The sequence below is a fragment of the Symphalangus syndactylus genome, chromosome 4 (genome assembly GCF_028878055.3).
Source record: "Symphalangus syndactylus isolate Jambi chromosome 4, NHGRI_mSymSyn1-v2.1_pri, whole genome shotgun sequence".
Lineage (NCBI taxonomy): Eukaryota > Metazoa > Chordata > Mammalia > Primates > Hylobatidae > Symphalangus > Symphalangus syndactylus.
Window position 1 is genome coordinate 36,870,076 of NC_072426.2, and position 20,485 is coordinate 36,890,560.

The 20,485-nt window shown below is 39.8% G+C and overlaps 1 protein-coding gene across 2 annotated transcripts in view; it reads left to right on the forward strand.

The window, feature by feature from the left end:
- ZNF365 (zinc finger protein 365) overlaps positions 1-20,485 on the forward strand; it is a 106,996-nt gene that overhangs the window by 19,937 nt on the left and 66,574 nt on the right. Inside the window, exons 4-5 of one of the 2 annotated variants that reach the window (XM_055274429.2) lie at positions 4,464-4,501; positions 5,250-8,165. The exons of the other annotated variant lie outside the window; for it this stretch is intronic. Of the exons in view, the coding sequence (XP_055130404.1) occupies positions 4,464-4,501; positions 5,250-5,511 (300 nt within the window). The 3' untranslated portion in view covers positions 5,512-8,165. Of the gene's footprint in view, positions 1-4,463; positions 4,502-5,249; positions 8,166-20,485 lie in introns of those variants that run through there. 2 annotated transcript variants of the gene reach the window in all.

A 20,485-nucleotide genomic window follows, 5' to 3' on the forward strand; every position in this document is an offset into this window, starting at 1 on the left:
TTAGGGATATTCAGGCTGTGGTAGTTAGCACTATATAAAATTATATTCATTTGTTTAATCAGTAATTGTGTCCCCCTCCTCACTGAGAGCAGTTTCCTCAGTACCAGTAAGTTCTGCACCCCAGTAAATATGTGTTAAATGAATTACTGCTAGTCCTGATTTAGCAACCTGCAGGACATAAATGCAACACTTAAAATAAGATTATCCAAGCTGTTCCATGACCTTCCATTTGAGCAGTTGTGTGAGTGATTTTGACAGATGGGATAGTAGGTCACTTTGTGTCTAATTCGGCACCATTTTTCAGAGCATAAAGATAAAATATCTGAGTAAGCATATTATATTTTTAGAAATCAGCCAGGTGAACAAGAACATAAATGCTCAAGGGAATTGAGGGAAAGCTACAGATACCAAAACATTATTTCAGCAAAGGCACTAAATGTGAGGGGAAGGAAATTTTTCCATAGCACAAAAGATTCTTTAATGCTATAAGTCACCTTAGAAAGAATCAACTTACATATCAATCTAGGAATTTCACTGCTCTCTAGAGGTGGTAATGAGAAAAAGAGGGAAGAGAAGAGAGGGAGGGAACTAAGGTGGTTATAAGAAGGGAGATGAGGATCTACACTGTTTTTGTAGTGCAGCCTTAGTGGAGAGAGTGAGATCCGGGCTGGGGATGGTATTCCTCATTATTCTAAAGGAGGGAGCTCAGGTGTGCAAGCAAGAGGGGGAAAGTGGGGAGTAGAGTCAGAATCTTCTGCTTATTCTGCAGTGCACTGGGGCAAGAAGCTGTCCTCAGTGTGGCTGAGGCTTCAGAAGCGTGGGTTTCTGGGCTCTCTATATCTTCACTAAGCTGGGCCAAAGATATTATTCAAAACTTTCTTTGTTAAAAGCATCTGAGTTATTCTTTGTCTCTATAGCCACAGATACCCTGGGCAGATTTGGCACTTTGATGATATCCTGGGCACAGATTTGGCAGTTCGATGATATCAAAGATGTGGCTTCTTATTTTATAGGTGAATGTATATTACAGGCTGAGCATCCCTATTCCAAAAATCTGACATTCTTTTTTTTTTTTTTTTTTTTTTTTTGAGGCGGAATTTCACTCTAATTGCCCAGGCTGGAGTGCAGTAGCATGATCATGGCTCACTGCAACCTCTGCCTCCCCGGTTCAAGCGATTCTCCTGCCTCAGCCTCCTGAGTGGCTGGGATTACAGGCGCCTGCCACCACACCTGGCTAATTTTTTTTTTTTTTTTTTTTTGTATTTTTAGTAGAGACAGGGGTTTCACCATATGGGCCAGGCTGGTCTCGAACTCCTGACTTCAGGTGATCTGCCCACATCGGCCTCCCTAAGTGCTGGGATTGCACTCGTGAGCCACTGCACCAGGCCAAATCTGACATTCTAAATGCTCCAAAATCCAAAACATTTTGAAAGCTCCAGGGTCATGCTCAAAGGAAATGCTCATTGGAGCATTTCAGTTTTCGTATTTCTGGATTAGGGTTGCTGAACTGGTAAGTAGAATGCAAATATTCTGAAATTCTAAATCTGAAGCACTTCTGGTCCCAAGCATTTTGGATAAGAGTTAGTCAAACCTGTACTTAGGTTGGCTTTTAGTACAAGGCTATTTATATTTTTCCAACCTGGGACCTTGATCAAAGGCTCTTTTGATCCTCATCTTAACATCCTCCTCTCCCTAATCAAAAAGAAGACAGAAGTGTTGGACTAGGAGAAAATGGAAGTAGGTAGATGGGCTAAGTGGGAAAAGGTTTTCCATCTGCCTGACGCCAAAGGGGCCAGGAGGAACAGTGGCGTCTTGTGCTCACAGGGGGAGCAGAGGAAATTCTGTGGTGGCTGTGATGATAAGCCCCGGCCTCCACCCCAAACCTCATCATTTATAGGATCTTTGGAGGAATTCTAGTCCAGCCATTGATTCCACTTAATTTATTGTGTACATACTTCTTTGTTCTTATATGTATGCACATGAACACATAGTTTTTAAGAAGACAGTACGCAGTGAAGGCTTGCTCAGGCTTGGAGTCTACTAACTTGGATTTGAAGCCCAGCCCGAACACTGGTAAAGCACTGAGGCTTCAAATCAGTTACTTAACTCTGCTGCCTTGGCTTCTATATCTGTAAAATTGGAATGATGATGCTTACCTCCTAGGGCTGCTGTGGGGGTTAATCTGCCTGTTATGTGGTCAGTATTTGATCTGGCGTGTGACATCTAGACATGCACAATTTATAGTATCTTTATATGTGTGAGCTTCATGACCCATCTTTACTCATCTTTATCATGCATTTCCCTCTCGGTAAGACAAAGTAAAGTCCTTTCATTTCTTGAGGTCCCAGCAGGGCCCATTAGTGACAGTCATAGTCACTAAGGTTGGAGTTCTAAAAACATTTTTGAAGTCAGAGATCACTTTGAATATATGATAACATTGTTAGCCTTTTTCTCAGGGACAGAAGCATACACACACGTGTATTTGCTCTCTCTCTCTCTCTCAATTTTGTATAAAATTCCAAAAAGCAGTGTGTATACAAATGTATGCAACAAATCATTAAACTGCCACTTACATACATACAAACGGTAAAGTGAACGCATTTTGTTATGCTCTAATAATTAAAAAAAATAAGGAGGAAAGATTTAAAGGAAGAAAAACCTTGTTTATTTTTACAATTTATAAATTGATTGAAGTTCACTGAAGGAGCCCAGCTGAGAAATAATTATTGGTGATGGTGGGGTAGAGAAAGTTGATGCCAGTGCCTTCGGTTCCCCAGAAGCTACCAGCCTGGCATTTGCCAGAGCCATCTGTCCCACCTTCTTTGTATGTTGCATAATCTTTGGGACCTCATGTGAGAACGTTGCCTTTTTCTATTACAATTTACTAATCTGAAGCCGAACCTAGCCTGCATGAGCAGGCTCAAAATATTGCTGAGTTCTGATTGTGTCAAAAGACAGAACACAAGAATCCTATCTTGTCTCCTCATGACTTAAGCCTCCTTTTTTTTTTAAGGAACTTCCTTTGTGGCTTGCTGCAGACAGAAGAAGGCAGGCAGTGATCCTGTTAGGCTGAGCTTGGGTTTTCAGATTATTTTAGTACAGCGGGGACATATGTCTTGGCCACACTGGCCCACATACCAAGGTGGCCTTCTCTCCATATTTTATTTGTCGTTTCTCTTCTTCTGTTGGTCTGCCTGCTAATGTGACACCACTTATTTTAGTGAAAACTACATGAGGAAGATCAGGATCAGGAGGATGGAAATACACTGCCTATACACTGGATGGTGACATCTCTATCACAAAATGATAATTATCAATTTATTCTGCAGATGAGAATATTCCAAGCCCAGCCACAAAAGTGCATGCAGATATTTCATTGCATGAGTTATTAGGAGTGGGAAATCATCTCAATGATAGACAGCCTCAGGGACAGCTGTGGGGTTGTTCTTCGTATTCTCCCATTTTAGGAATGATGTATGATAGGCAAGAAACCTTTTACGTCAGTGTTTCCCTTAGTTGATACATTGTGACTGGCCACAGCTATAGATTAGCTGCAAATATAGCCTGAATCAATCAAGAAATCATGGCTGATCATTTCAGGTTTTCAAATTTTATGTATTTATTTTATTTCAATGGTTTTGGGGGAAACAGGTGGTTTTTGGTTACATGAATAAATTCCTTAGTGGTGATTTCTGAGATTTTGGTGCACCCATCATGTGAGCAGTGTACATTATACCAATATGTTGTCTTTTATCCGTCACCCCACTTCTTAAATAACTAAAAGTAGAACTACTGTTCAATCCAGCAATCCCACTACTGGATATCTACCCAAAGGAAAAGAAGTAAATTATATGAGAAAGACACATGCACGCACATGTTTATAGCAGCACAATTTGCAACTGCAAAAATGTGGAATCAGCCTAAGTGCCCATCAACCAACGAGTGGATAAAGAAAATGTGGTATATGTGAACCATGGGATACGACTCAGCCATAAAATGGAATGAAATAATGGTCTTTGCAGCAACTTTGATGGAGCTGGAGGCCATTATTCTAAATGAAGTAACTCAGGAATGGAAAACCAAGTATCTTATGTTCTCACTTATAAGTGGGAACTAAGCTATGAGGATGCAAAGGCATTCCAGTATTTGGAAACATGTTTCTTCAAATGTTGTTCTACTGGGAGGCTCTTTTGAGTGTTTGAGATTTTTGAGATCTGCTGACATAGACTTCTCAGAAATCTCAGAACAAGTGCCCACAGAGGCTCCTGGAGTAAGCAAGCAAAGGCTGAGCATGAGATGTTCTTGTTCACTGATGCAATGGATGGTGCTGCAGGTCATGCTACCAGTAGCAGTCACTGACTCCCTTAATGGGAATGCAGTTTTTAGAAAGTATAAGAAATATTTTAAAAACCAAATCCAGTCCTCAAATGCAGTAACATTTTTTCTTATTTGTTTTCCTTCAGCTTACAGACATCTCCTCAAATAGGAAGCCCAAATGCCTGTATGTATGTATTTTTATACTTGGGCCATTTGACAATGTTTGTATTGTATGTTTTCCTGTTGCATTTTATATGAGATCATATCTATTTTATATGATATCTATATTATAAATGGCTTTGAGAGGCTTAAATGAAAACTGACCAGCATGCGTACCTAACTTTGTGAAAAGTTGATGTGACCTTTTAATATCCTATTAGTCTATAAGTATATGCCACTATGATGGTACTGGAGGAATATTTTTAGAGTATTATATAGTATAACTTTCTCTTATTAAGGTATAGCGTGGTCATAATAACTCTATAGTACTATTAATGTAGTTCATGTACTACATTGTTTATGTAAATTCATCCTGGCAGTCATATGCTTTACAATGCCTATGCAGTGAATTTGTCTGAGTCTGCTAGTCGTCACTTAACAAGTCAAGAGACATGAGTTCTGGTCCCATCTTCTCCATAGACCAACTATCTGTATTATTCTGGGTAGTCATTAACATTTTCTGTACCTCAGTCTTATCACTGTAAATAGGACTAGTAATATCTCCCTGGGAATTTAGTACCATGTGATCATTTCATGGAGACCACAGGAATTTTTGGAAGAAAAATACTCATATTATGATTTGTCTTTGTGGTAGCATTATCACCACTGTAGCATGTAGGAGAGATTGTGCCATGAGTAGTTATTCTTTTAAGGTTTTAAAGAAATCTTTCTTTCTGCTCATCTCTTCTCCACTCCCCGCCAACCCTCTGTAGAAGCCGAGGGCACCCACATTCGGTGTGTAACCACCCTGATCTCAAGGCCCATTTCCACCCAAAGGGGAGGAACCACCTGAAAAAGGCCAAGGATGACAGAGCCAGCATGCAGCCTGCCAAGGCCATTCACGAACAGGCCGAGTCCTCAAGAGACCTCTGCAGACCTCCGAAGAAAGGGGAGCTCCTGGGGTTTGGCCGCAAAGGCAACATCAGGCCCAAAATGGCTAAAAAAAAGCCAACAGCCATTGTGAACATCATCTAAAAGGGTGGGTGGTGCTGGACCAATCATCGCTGGGCTTTGGGGAACGTTGTTCCAGGGAACAACAGTAATGTCTTTCTGGAAACATTCCATAGTAAGACACATTGGAAAAGCCAAGGGCATAACACAGACAAGCACCTCGATTAACCAGAGCTTAGCAAATGGGAATCTTAGTGAAACAGAATTTTATTATAATCCCCTTTTAGAAGCTTGCAAATTACAGAAAGAATAAAAAAATTAAATCAATCTTAAAGCTCTAACTTCTAAAGTAACTGGCCCAGTCTCCAGTAATCTTGGCATCTGGGCTTCTGTGCAGTGGTCATTAATTTTCAGACCAAGGCCACACAAAATGTCAGGCCTAGGGAGAAAATTCATCTGTGCCCACTGCTCTCCAAAGTGTGAGGCAAGGAATGGGAGTGTAAAGTTCTGCTAATAACAGTAAAATGAAAATATTTGTGTTTGTGTATAACCTTCCCCTCAGCTAATTTGAAAGCCTCCAAAATAAGGATTCCCATTGCCCGAGTATTCTGGTTAATCAAGATTTCAATTTCTGGGTTGCTCAAGGGACTCTTTCAGTCAGACTTCAGTTCTCATTCCGACAGAGTGTCTTTCAGTTCGTTTGTTTGATTGAGGTTTTTTGGTGGCCTAGATGCATGTTTATTCAGATTTTGGTACACCTCTGCCATCTTCTTTGGCTGAGTATTCTGCACCCGCAAACGACGCTGCCAGCCTCTATCTTAATAGCTGCTTTTGTGGATATGGCTGGGGAGCACAGTAAAACGCTCTTTTGATTAGCACCCAGCATGGGCTCGGTGTCTAGGTGGTTGGAATGACAGTGGACTGCACGCTTGGTGCATTGTGACCATCCTGGAAGCACTGCGGGTGTCGCCAAGCCCTTTCCTAAGACCTGCTTCCTGGACAGTGTCAGTGGCCCTCTCTGTCTCTGCTACGGGCATGACTTTCTCTTCGCTGGCTTAACTTTTCCACTGGGTAGTTCACTTCGCCTCCTGCTGCTTCTGTGCCCTGTTAAGGCTTCAGGTATCTTTCAACCAAGTATCTGGAGTGTTCACTGTATGTTGCATTCTAAGGTAATTTCTGAAATAAACGATGCATGTAGGAGCCAGAATCTGACACTGTCTTCCCTTCCTTCCCTCCCTAAAATGGCTTTTGTTTCCACAAAGAGCTGTTAAGAATTTCCTGCTGTATGATTTTCCTCAAGAATGAATTTCCATGTTATTTTTTCCTTAAATTTAGCAATATCATCAGGTCTCATGAAGAGTTTACAAGTGCTGACATTCTTCTGAAAACAGGAATAATTTTGTCCACAAATATATACATATATACATATATGTAACACATACAAAATATGTATGTTAAGTATATTAATAATTTATTTTTAAATACTCATGGAGAAAGTATGTGTTTGTGGTGAGTGGTTTTTAAACTATATATGTTTGTTCATGTAAACTGAATTCTCTTATTTAAAAAATCAAAACTGTAACGTAATTAACATTGGCAGAATTATGATTGTTATTGCAATAAGCATCAAATTAGCAGCGCATTAAAAATAGGAAATAAAGCAGTTGCTTAAAATGCCAGTCAATTGAAAAGTGTAACTTATCATTATACAAACATTTTGAACCTACCAAAATGAAAATGTTCATTTTGGAATCTTCACTTTGACTTTCGGTTTATGGGCGGTGGATCATTCATGTGATATATAAGCAGCTATCAAGTGGAGAAAAACATTGCTGTGAATATCACTGTTTAGGCTAACATTGTAAAAATTGTAATGTTATAATTATTATTTATTTGGAGAATTAACTTCCCCCTCTAAAGTTATTTATTATTGATGCTTATACCATGATTGCACTTTAGCCTTTTACATACTAAAAACATGACTTGTTAGTTGCATTGCATGCTCTTTGTCCCGTAATGTGTGTGCAATGACAACTTGTTTCTGTTTTATTTAAAGTAACTGACCTTTTGGATTTCCATCTAACATACCTAGACGGCATGGCAACTCTCTTTGACAGTGGTACCCCATGATCTTCAGAAAGTACCATAATGTCATCCTACTCTACATTTCACAAGACAAATTATTTTGAGATTTATTTATTATATTAAAATTTTTTTTAAGTTCCCACTAAATTTTGACCCCCATATAAAGAAATGTGTTATGTATGTTGTGCCTCCTTAGAGACATAAATTTAGTGTCAAAACATGGGAGATGGCTTACTCAGAAGCATACTCCACTTAACACACCATGGCCTGAGCTAAGTACCATGTCCCGTTTGTGTCTTATTTTTAAATATTTTCTTTGTCTACGTGGGCAGTTGACCTTAGAGTTAAGGCGGTTGCTTTTTTGAAGAAATCACCAAAGTTTCTGGGAAACTATGTTCAAGGTTAAACTGGAGAGTAGATTTAATTTTATTTGTCTCGTAGGGAAGAAATCTTCCTTTGAACTGTTTTTCTTGCTTTTTTCCTTTTTCCCAAAGTAGGTTACAGATTCTTATCTGCAAGGTTCAAGTTGCTCAGACACTGTTTTCCAGTATTCTGCAGGGCCAGTCGGTTGTACAGAAGTTGGAATATTCTGTTCTAGAATTAAAGAAGTTTTTAGATTATGAAATATTATGATAATAAAGCTATATTTCTGACTAATGTGTTGATATGTTTTGTCTAGTTGGAGTGTTTTTTGGGGAGCCAAGTATGTTGATCCACTAACAGGAAACAAAATGGTCCTTCATGAATAAGCTGTTCATCATACATATAATCACCAGGATCTTGTGTACCTATAGGTTTTCTTAACTTAGCTAGACCATTTTTGTTCATCATAATGCCTATATCTAAAAGTTATTTTTACATATGTTCACACTGAGACAGCTTCATTAAAAGCCCATTTGGCACTTTTCCCCATCTTCCTCCACAACCATGAGTAATTTTCCTACACTGTATTTTTAAACTTGTCAGCTCTTAGCAATTCATAAACAGATTTCACAGTATATATCTCAGCCTATATATGCTATACATCCAAGACATTGCAAAGCCCAGAGAGTCATCAGAGTAGACAACAGAGAGAAGTATGTGACTGGTGGAATTAGCCGTTGTTCTTTTAAGAACCATGAAATCAGGAAAATTTAGGGGACTCCATTTGTTTAGGAGCTGTGAGAGTTATTCAGGAGGTGATCTTAGTCTGCCCTTATAGTTGACCCTTGAACAGTGCAAGGGTTAGGGACACCGACTCCTGTGTAATGCAAAATCCATGAGTAACTTTTGACTGCTCAAAAACTTAACTACTGATAGCCTACTGTTGACCAGAAGCCATACTGATTACATAGTTAACACATATTTTGTATGTTATATGTATTATCTACCATATTCTTACAATCAAACTAGAGAAAAGAACATGTTAGTAAGAAAATAATAAGGAAGAGAAGATATAGTTATATTCATTAAGTGGAAGTGGATCATCATAGAGGTCTTCATCCTCATTGTCTTCACGTTGGGTGGGCTGAGGAGGAAGAGGAGGAGGAAGGGTTTGTCTTGCTACCTTTGGTGGCAGAAGAAATCAGGAGAGAACTGGACCCACTCAGTTCAAACCTGTATCGTTCAAGAGTCACCTGTAGTTATGTCAAGGTTAATGGGTTCCCCAGCTTATAGTGTTTTTGAGAAATAGCTGTGACGGTCCTGATTTTCTCAGTGTTTTAGAAAACATAAATCCCAGTATCTTGATTCTGCTCAATCTGGATCCTTCAGAAGTGAATTCCAGGGGTAGCACGCCTGCACGATCCCAAACAGAGGCCCCAGAGCAATTTCAAATGTTTAAATGATGGAGAGCTTTAGAAATTGAATTCCTTTTTGTGGAATTAAGTAAATTTTTTCTTTTGTGTTCCTTTTTTTTTGCTCATGTTCTGGATCAGAACACATCTGAAATTTTCATTTAAGAAAAGAGTATTCAAACTGTAGCTCTATGTTAAATTTACTCTAGATTTTCAGCTATTATTCCAGGGTGGAAAAGTTTTTCCAGTAAAGGAACCTCACATATAGGCAGGCTAGATTCTCCTTCCCACCCTGTAATGGGGACACTGATACATTTTGCATATGTGGAGGTAGATGCCTAGGATGGTAAATGAGAACTTTGGTACCAATGTCCTGTGAGAAGAGGAGAGATGATTGCTGCCCCTAAGTATCTGAAGTGTTATCACATAGAAAAATACATATTTTGTGTGGCTGCAAAAGATATTACTGAAATCTGTGAGAGAAAGGTCTGAGGAAGCAGATGTCAAATCACTAAATGAAAAATTTCTAAGCACAATGGAATAGGTCACCTAGTTAAAAAGCGAGCTCCCTGTCTCTGAGCTACTCTTTCCTTTGAGTACTGCTTTTCCCTTAGCTACTCGTTTTCTCAGCCATTGTTCTTTAAAGAACCATGAAATTAGGAAAATTTAGGGGACTCCATTTGTTTAGGAGCTGTGAGAGTTATTCGAGAGGTGACCTTAGTCTGCCCTTGTAGTTGACCCTTGAACAGTGCAAGGGTTAGGGACACCGACTCCTGCGTAATTCAAAATCCTGAGTAACTTTTGATTGGGATTCTACATTGGGTTGGGAATTGAGCTGGGTTCTTCCAAAAATACTTGTAGCCTTGGGATTCTATTGTTTTATATATATATTGATGTTACATTAACGTAAATGTTGGTCACATAAAACAGTGTTGACATGGTAACTTGATTTTGGAGATTTTATTTCACTGACTTGGGCTTTGCAAAGTTTGTAAACTTTGTAAAGTTACAAAGATAACACGCACCCATATTTATCCTTACAGAATCCTTTTGAAGCAAGTAGGGCTGAGGAGGTACAATTTTCTACTCTTAGCAGGTGGAGAAACAGCAGTTGGGGAAATGGGAGATGTACATCTGGTACTATTACCTCAGCAAGATGTGCTTCTTGGAACGGAAGCATCTCACCTCCCTGAATGTGATTTCAGTGTTTAAAGAGAAGGTACATTTTTTGTTACAACATGGCTCCTGAATGCAAGCCAGGAACCTCATCTGGTGTTCAGTTAAATCAACAGCAGTTCTTTCCAGCACTGGAAGATAAATTGGCAATGTTGGACTTGAGATGGTGTGTGTCATGTCAGGCTCCAGCATCGTGCCTTCTTCAGGCATTTTCCAGGTAGTTTTGATTATTCTTCAGCTTTTGCCTTTCTTATCAATATACTTTAGAAGGTGACATCACATTTTGCAATGAGAATGGGGCTTATGATGGCTTGAAAGGGTTTCCAGGGCCCAGGAACGCCTCTGTGACAGAGCCTGAGTGAGAAAAAGAAATTGTCCTTCTACATCTCAGCCAATGCTCCTTCACCATGTTCTGCCTCCTCATTGACAAAAGTCCTAAAAAGATCCTATATGCCTTTGTTGATTACATAAGGTTCTCAGTGTCCTAAAATTCTGTTTAACATTTATGATTGGTTGTTGCACCTATGCGAGCCACTGTGGGGGTTATAGACGTTGCCACTCTGTAAGCTCCAGACTTCTGCCCCCCCTTAGAGCTGAGGACCCCAACTTGCCAAGGAATTTCAAAGTCTCAGATTGAAGTCTGTTAGATTTTAGTGCATATATCTGTGGACATTTCACATTGGTTGTTTGCTGACTAACAAGTGGCGTTGTTCACTTTGGTTGAGTATATCATAGAGAAACAGAAAGATGGTTTTATATCTCAACCTCTCCTCTTTCCAAGCCCTAATTATTTGCTCAAGGGTGAACCCCACTTCCCCATTCTCAGGAATGTACTTTATTTTTATCTTTAAGTGTGCCTGTAGCTTGAAATTATAGCTAACACTTCTCATGTAGTCCTAAACACAGAGATCTGATAGAGGGAACCAAGATTCTTAAAGGGTAAGGGATACCCGAGGAGCTTAGAGTGGGTAAGGGCAAGTGGAGTGGACACACAGTTAGTTATTGGGACGAAGATCAAAGCTTTGAATTTGCCCTGCATGCCCTGGCTCTGGCCTGCCTCTCCACTCCAGCCAGCATCAGACCTCTTGCTCCTTTCCAGCCACTGCCTTCCTTTCAGAGCATTGCAGATACCCTGCTTTCTCCACGCACTGCTTCCCTGACATGTTGCGTCTTCTGCCTGGAATGGCCCTCTCTTTCTTTTTCATCTAGTTAATTTTTGTTCAGCCTTCAGATTTGAGATCAATTGTCACTTCCCCAAGGCAGTTTCATAACTCTCAGAATACCATGTACCTATTCCTTCTAGGACTGATTCTAGGTGCCCCTTTATAATATTTAGTGGTGTGACGACTTGACTCATATCTGCCTTCCCCACTGTCCTGTCGTTTCCATAACAAGGGGCCAAGTCTGTACCTTTTATCGCTAGTATGTCCCCAGTGCCAGATGCAGTACCCAGCATAGGGTGGGTCCTCAATAAGGTATCAGTGGCCTCAGATATGCTAAAAAAGAAAACTACAATGAGAAAATGGACTTTCTTCCAGCTGGGGAGGATCAAAGAGGAAGTATTGTTTGCAGAATGAACAGGATTGGAGTTAGCAAATCAGAGCAGAGCATTTTAGGCAGTCTGAGTGTGGTCATGGAGGTAGAAAGCACAGGACAAGTGAGCCCTGGGAAGTAACATAATTTTTCCTTGAATAGCCATTTCTTGGCCAGTCTGTCTCCCATTTTAAGGGTAAGCCCCTCAGGTCTGCAGCTATCCTGTAGTGTTGTATCCCATTGTGAGAGAACTGTATCTACCCTGATGCTCTAGCACCTAGCACTGGGCCTGCTGCTGTGTAGGGATTCAGGAGATCCAGTGAGACAGCATCATTCCTGGAACCTGGGCAGGGGCTCAGCTTGCCAGAGGGTCAAGTATCTCCAGCTCTAGGAAGAGAAAAACTACAACGGTATGGAACCAGGCAGAGCGTTGGAGCACTCTGCTTCTGCTTCTAAGGGTCCTTCCAGGAAGGGCTGGAGCCCACAAACTGGCTGTCACTCCTCTTATTGAAGCCATTCCTACAAACTTTATAAAATTAATCAGAGAAGCATGGAGGGGAGAAACAAAAATAAACCAAGCTGGCAGCACAGTCAGTGTTTGTTATGAGATCAGCTTGCTCTCTGACCTGCTTCCCCATAGTGGTTTGTGGCCTATTGCCCCAGAATCATGCAGACCCTGCTGTAAGACTACAGCTCCCCTGAACTGCTGTATAGATAACAACTCAAACACTACAAAAACATTAAGCTTTTCCTTTGAGATATTCCTTCAGGTCCTGTGTACCAGTGAAACTACTGACACCTGCTTGCCTGAAGGACCCCACAAGAAGCTGACTCACTAAAGAATGCAGTTCCCACATCCCCTTTACCCTTCTTAGGAAAACTTTTGACTTTTGACCCTCAAAGCCCCTGATCCCCTTAAAAACGCCAGCCCAGGAAAAATCAGGGAGATGGATTTGAGGGTCTCCTCTCATCTTCTCACTGGGTGCCCTGTGATCGTTTAACTCTTTCTCTGCTGCAAACCCTGCTGTCTCAGTGTATTGAACTATTACTGTGTAGGAGGCATATGAACCTGTTGGTCCTAAAGCCTTATCAGTAGGTATTTTAATACTCTCCTTCTTTTAGCCTGCATCTATGGTAAGATAGAAAATACATGGCATTTCCTTCTGAATCCATGGTAGACATTGCTAATTGGCCAGGGTTATCTTTCCTGATGAACACAGACATAGCCTCAGAATCCTTCCTAACACAGGCTTAACCAGCTGTGGTAGGCAGAATGTCTATCCACCCAAACTTTTAACTTTGGAAGAATCCTTTAGATAATAACTATGTGTTGTTTAAACCACTAAACTTGGATAATTTGTTACAGTGGCCATAGAAAATGAGTATACCAGCTAGTCAGCACACAAATCACAATCTATTTGCCCTTCCTCAACAATGGTGCAGTTGAAAGGGCACTGATCTTGGCATCCTGCTTTACAACTTATATCTGCTTTGACTGTGGGTCCAGTTTCCTCATCTGGAAAATAGATAGAATGATGTATTGCCTTGGCCATGTGGAAAGCACATGGGAACAACCATGAAGTCTTCTCTCTCCCCTAATAACTTTCTAACCAAGAACTTGAAAATAGAAAAACAAGATTCTTCCCTGTGTACTAAAACAAAAGGCAACGTTTAATGAACTAGAGCAGAAAATCATTAAGTTACATTAAACAGTCTGAATGGTGGTAAAGAACTGACTATAACCTGTTTGAAGACATTAACCTGTCTAATAGAAACAGATAGGTATTAACATATCTAGAGAAAGACATCAGGCTCTGCCACTTACTAGTTTTATTATCTTGAGCCACTTATTTAATCTATTAGAACCTCATTGTCTCTCTCTGTATTCAGGATCATGGTGCAGATTCAATAAGATATCCATATAAAGTTTTTAGCATAATACCTGGCACAGAATCCGTACTTAATATATTTATTTATTTGAGACTATTGGCTAAATATGGAGACTTAGAAAAGAGAGTGTCAGAAAACAAATACTAACAGCATCTATTGGGGACATATGGGCCAGTAAATAAGATTCCTCTCCCAAGTTATGACTTAACCAATACTTATTAACACACAAGCCCAATGCCTAGAGACCAAAATATCAGAGCTACTGGCAAGACTAGATTGTAGAACAGCCCTTGGACTCATATCTTGATGCATTGGTTTTGTACCTTCATGCAATTGCTTTGCTTTGCTTCTTAGCATCCTGTTTTTATTCCCCAGCAGGGTCAAGATAGTGTCTCTGGTCTTCTTTTCTTGGTCTTACTTTCTCTACTCCAGCTGTAGTTGACATCTGCTCTTCTTTTTGGCTGTTCAGAATTCAAATCCCCTTCTTGTGTCTGCAGGGAGATTCCTTCCCTAATGGAGTAGGGCCATCTCCTACTTAGAAGCTGAAAATGCCACATACTCATTTTCCTGGCTTTTCCTGAAACTCTGTGACTTAAACTCTGCCTATCAGATATGTCCAACCCAAGCTTTGGTCCAAAGGAATTAACTTAAAGAGGTAGGGTGTGTATAAAATCCTGTCTGGTGATGGAAGAGAGTGGAGGCAGCAGCTCCATCCAGTTGCCTGAGGCATTGGCAATGACAGTTCTGACAGCAGAATCCTAGTGTTTTCAGTAGACCAATTCAATGGTATAATTTTGGCATTGTTCCTGCCTGGCTAGCACCTCCACATCTGGTTCTCTGTCCTTCCCAGAGAAAATGTGATGTAAGAATGCCATTTTAATAAACTCTTTTCTAACAAATTGCTAGAATCCATCTCTGTTGCCTGCAACTAAGAACCCTGATGAATAGACCACACCCGCTTCAAGTACTTGGGGAAGTGAGGAATCATTTCCCTTTAACGGTCTGTAGTGCATTCCAGTTGGACTGTAATGAAGTAGTCACTGACTCTGTGGCACAAAAGGGTTTTTTTGTATTCTTAGCCCATTTCCTTCTTGTGTTTCAGGGTCAGATACAGAGTACTGCATATGCCTAATAGGAGGGAGCTGTTCCTCAAACAGAATAATCAGTTTGGCTCAATAGCTGAAACAAGCCCTGATTTAAGGCCTCACCAGATGGATCTTGTCAGAATCACTAGAGTTAACTAGGTATTCATCCATCCAACCAACCAACCAACCATTCACCAATATTTATTTGGGGTCCTGTATAAGCCAGTCATGCAATAGTGGGTACAGGAGATACAGGTTACTTCATGACCAGATATATATGGGGGTAGCTGGTGAAGTTTTCTGAACCATCAGGGCCAATCCCATCTGAACTATCAGGGCCAATTTCCTCTCTGTGATGGTGTACCTATTATCCTGACTGGCCCTAGTGCATTTATTGCCTTTTAGGCCCACAGGATCTCAACAGAATCCCTGACTCAGTCATTCTCTGTCCCATGGCACTATGTATTTTCTCAACAGCACTAACTACTATCTGAAATTATCTTATTTATTGGTTTACTTGTTTATCGTCTTTCCCTTCCTTTTACCTCACAGGACTGCCTCGTTGGTTTTGTTCACTGACTACTACTAAAATCCTGATTGACTAAGCCTTGTTCAAAGAACCAATAAATTGGTTCTAGAGAGAAAATTCTCTTGAGCTCTGATTTGGAGCAGGGCTAAGGGATAGCTACTGTTGACTAGGAGATTACAATGAAAAGACTTTGAGGAATTCCTGCAGTATGTAGAATGTATACAGGAATCTCTCTTTTTTTTTTTTCCTTCAGCTTTTATTTTAAGTTCCAGGGTACATGGCAGGATTTGTTACCTAGGTAAACATGTGCCATGGTGGTTTGCTGCACAGATCAACCCATCACCTTGGTATTATGCCCAGCATCCATTAGCTATTCTTACTGATGCTCTCCCTCCCTCCCCATAGGCACCTGTGTGTGTAGTTCCCCACCGTATGTCTATGTGTTCATATTGTTCAGCTCCAACTTGTAAGTGAGAACATGTGGTGTTTGGTTTTCTGTTCCTGAATTAGTTTGATGAGGATAATGGCTTCCAGCTCCATCCATGTCCCTGTAAAAGACATTATCGCATTCCTTTTTATGGCTGTATAGTATTCCATGGTATATATGTACCACATTTTCATTATCCAGTTTATCACTGATGGGCATTTGGGTTTATTCCATGTCTTTGGTATTTTCATGTCAAATGGTATTTCTGCTTCTAGATTTTTGAGGAATGATCACACTGTCTTCCACAATGGTTGAAATAATTTACACTCCCACTAACAGTGTAAAAGTGTTCCATTTTCTCTGCAACCTTGCCAGCATCTGTTGTTTCTGGACATTTTAATAATTGCCATTCTGACTAGCATGAGATGGTATATCATTGTGGTTTTGATTTGCATTTCTCTAATGATCAGTGATGTTAAACTTTGTTTCATGTGTTTGTCAGTTGCATAAATGTCTTCTTTTGAGAAGTGTCTATTCATGTCCTTTGCCCACTTTTTAGTGGGATTGTTTGTTTTTTTTTTATTGTAAATTTGTTTAAGTTCCTTGTGGACTCTGGATGTTAGACCTTTGTCAGAGGGATAGATTGCAAAAATTTTCTCCTGTTTTGTAAGTTGTCTGTTCACTCTGATGATAGTTTATTTTGCTGTGCAGAAGCTCTTTAGTTTAATCAGATTCCACATGTCAATTTTTGCTTTTGTTGCAATTGCTTTTGGTGTTTTCATCGTGAAATCTGTGCCTGTGTCTATGTCCTAAATGGTATTGCCTAGATTTTCTTCTAGGGTTTTTATAGTTTTGGGTTTTACATTTAAGTCTTTAATCTATCTTGAGTTAATTTTTGTATAAGGTGCAAGGAAGGAATCCAGTTTCAATTTTCTGCATGTGGCTAGCCAGTTCTTCCAGCACTATTTATTAAATAGGGAATCCTTTCCTCATTGCTTGTTTTTGTCAGGTTTATTGAAGATTCAATGGTTGTAGCTGAGTAGTCTTATTTCTGAGTTCTCTATTCTGTTCCATTGGACTATGTGTCTGTTTTTGTACCAGTACCATGCCGTTTTCATTACCGTAGCCATGTAGTACAGTTTGAAGTTGGGTAGCATGGTGACTCCAGCTTTATTCTTTTTGCTTAGGATTGTCTTGGCTATTTGGGCTCTTTTTAGGTTTCATATGAATTTTAAAACTAATGAGAACAAAGAGACAATGTACCAGAATCTCTGGGATGCAGCTAAAGTAGTGTTAAGAGGTAAATTTGTAGCACTAAATGCCCACATCAAAAAGCTAGAAAGATCTCAAATTAACATCCTAACACCACAACTAAAAGAACTAGAGAACCAAAACCAAACAAACCCTCAAACTAGCAGAAGACAAGAAAAAAAGAAAACTTCAAGCCAGTATCCCTGATGAACATTAATGCAAAAATCCTCAATAAAATACTGGCAAACTGAAACCAGCAACACATCAAAAAGCTTATCCATCACTATCAAATTGGCTTCTTCCCTGGGATGCAAGGTTGGTTCAATATATGCAAATCAGTAAATGTAATTCATTACATAGGCAGAACTAAAGACAAATACCACATGATTATCTCAATAGATGCAGAAAAGGCCTTCAATGAAATTCAACATCCCTTCATGTTAAAAACTCTAAATAAACTAGATATTGAAGGAACACACCTCAAAATAACAAGAACCATATATAACAAACCCACAGCCAATATCATACTGAATGGGATGATAAAAACTGGAAGCATTCCCCTTGAAAACCAGCACAAGGCAAGGCTGCCCTTTCTTACCACTCCTATTCAACATGATATTGGAAGTTCTGGCCAGGGCAATCAGGCAAGAGAAAGAAATAAAGGGTATTCAAATAGGGAGAGGAAGTCAAATTATCTATGTTTGCAGATGACATGATCTAGAAAATCCCATTGTCTCAGCCCAAAATCTTCTCAAGCTCATAAGCAACTTCAACAAAGTCTCAGGATACAAAATCAATGTGCAAAAATTGTTAGCATTCCAATACACAAACAACAGGCAAGCAGAGAGCCAAAGCATGAATAACTCCCATTCACAATTGCTACGAAAAGAATAAAATACCTGGGAATATAGCTAACAAGAGAAGTGAAGGACCTCTTCAAGGAGAACTACAAACCACTGCTAAAGGAAATCAGAGAGGACACAAACAAATGGAAAAACATTCCATGCTCATGGATAGGAAGAATCAATATAATGAAAATGGTCATACTACCAAAAGTAACTTATAGATTCAATGCTACTCCCATAAAATTGCCATTGAGCCCCATCTGATCTGAATGCTCTTCCTTAAATGAAGGCAGTTCATAGCTGATGCTGGTCCTCCCAGGGATAGTATGGACTTTGACAGAGCAAGTTGGAAAGAGAGAAGCTTGGTTAATAGGCAACTCTCCCTCCTCAAGTGGTAACAAAAACTCCTCTGAGATTACTGTATAGCAATGGTTCTAAAACCCTGATGGGTATCACAATTACCTCTGGAATTTAGTAAAAGTAAAAATACAAAGGCATCTGATGTTTTCTATTGGCTCTCCACCTAATTCTGATATACACCAAAGTCGTAAACTACTGCTGTATGATATGGTGGTATTTCCCAAAGTGTGTTCCATGGATCGCTAGTTCCTCCGACTCATACTAGTTAAATAAAGGAATTGTCAGGCTAAACATATTTCCCTACTGCAGACGGTTCAGCATTACAACAATGAAGATGTGCATTGTGAATCTTTTAGAGGAGAAAAAAGTATGCAAATGCTCCCTAAACTTATTTGACCATGGAACTGTTTCTTCTAAGGGAACATGCATTAACATCTTCTGCAAACACAGTAGTTACTGTTCAGAATAATACTATAGTAAACACTTCAAAAGTACAATCACTGAGCACCCCTCTGTCTTCTTAGGAAAACTTGTGACCCTCTGTCTTAAGGCAATTCACAATTGTCCGCCAGAGTGGTCAAATTTTAGATGATTTAGAGTGTACCTAACACCTCACTTTTAAAAATGGTCTGTATCATGAAAATGGCCATACTGCCCAAGGTAATTTATAGATTCAACGCCATCCCCGTCAAGCTACCAATGACTTTCTTCACAGAATTGGAAAAAACTACTTTAAAGTTCATATGGAACCAAAAAAGAGCCCACATCGCCAAGTCAATCCTAAGCCAAAAGAACAAAGCTGGAGGCATCACGCTACCTGACTTCAAACTATACTACAAGGCTACAGTAACCAAAACAGCATGGTACTGGTACCACAACACAGACATAGATCAATGGAACAGAACAGAGCCCTCAGAAATGATGCCACATATCTACAACTATCTGATCTTTGACAAACCTGACAAAAACAAGAAATGGGGAAAGGATTCCCTATTTAATAAATGGTGCTGGGAAAACTGGCTAGCCATATGTAGAAAGCTGAAACTGGATCCCTTCCTTACACCTTATACAAAAATTAATTCAAGATGGATTAAATACTTACATGTTAGACCTAAAACCACAAAAACCCTAGAAGAAAACCTAGGCAATACCATTCAGGACATAGGCATGGGCAAGGACTTCATGTCTCAAACACAAAAAGCAATGGCAACAAAAGCCAAAATTGACAAATGGGATCTAATTAAACTAAAAAGCTTCTGCACAGCAAAAGAAACTACCATCAGAGTGAACAGGCAACCTACAAAATGGGAGAAAATTTTCGCAACCTACTCATCTGACAAAGGGCTAATATCCAGAATCTACAATGAACTCAAACAAATTTACAAGAAAAAAACAAACAACCCCATCAAAAAGTGGGCAAAGGACATGAATAGACACTTCTCAAAAGAAGACATTTATGCAGCCAAAAAACACATGAAGAAATGCTCATCATCACTGGCCATCAGAGAAATGCAAATCAAAACCAAAATGAGATACCATTTCACACCAGTTAGAATGGCCATCATTAAAAAGTCAGGAAACAACAGGTGCTGGAGAGGATGTGGAGAAATAGGAACACTTTTACACTGTTGGTGGGACTGTAAACTAGTTCAACCATTGTGGAAGTCAGTGTGGCGATTCCTCAGGGATCTAGAACTAGAAATACCATTTGACCCAGCCATCCCATTACTGGATATATACCCAAAGGACTATAAATCATGCTGCTATAAATACACATGCACACGTATGTTTATTGCGGCACTATTCACAATAGCAAAGGCTTGGAACCAACCCAAATGTCCAACAACGATAGACTGGATTAAGAAAATGTGGCACATATACACCATGGAATACTATGCAGCCATAAAAAATGAAGAGTTCGTGTCCTTTGTAGGGACATGGATGACACTGGAAACCATCATTCTCAGTAAACTATCACAAGGACAAAAAACCAAACACCACATGTTCTCATTCATAGGTGGGAATTGAACAATGAGAACTCACAGACACAGGAAGGGTAACATCACACTCCGGGGACTGTTGTGGGGTGGGGGGAGGGGGGA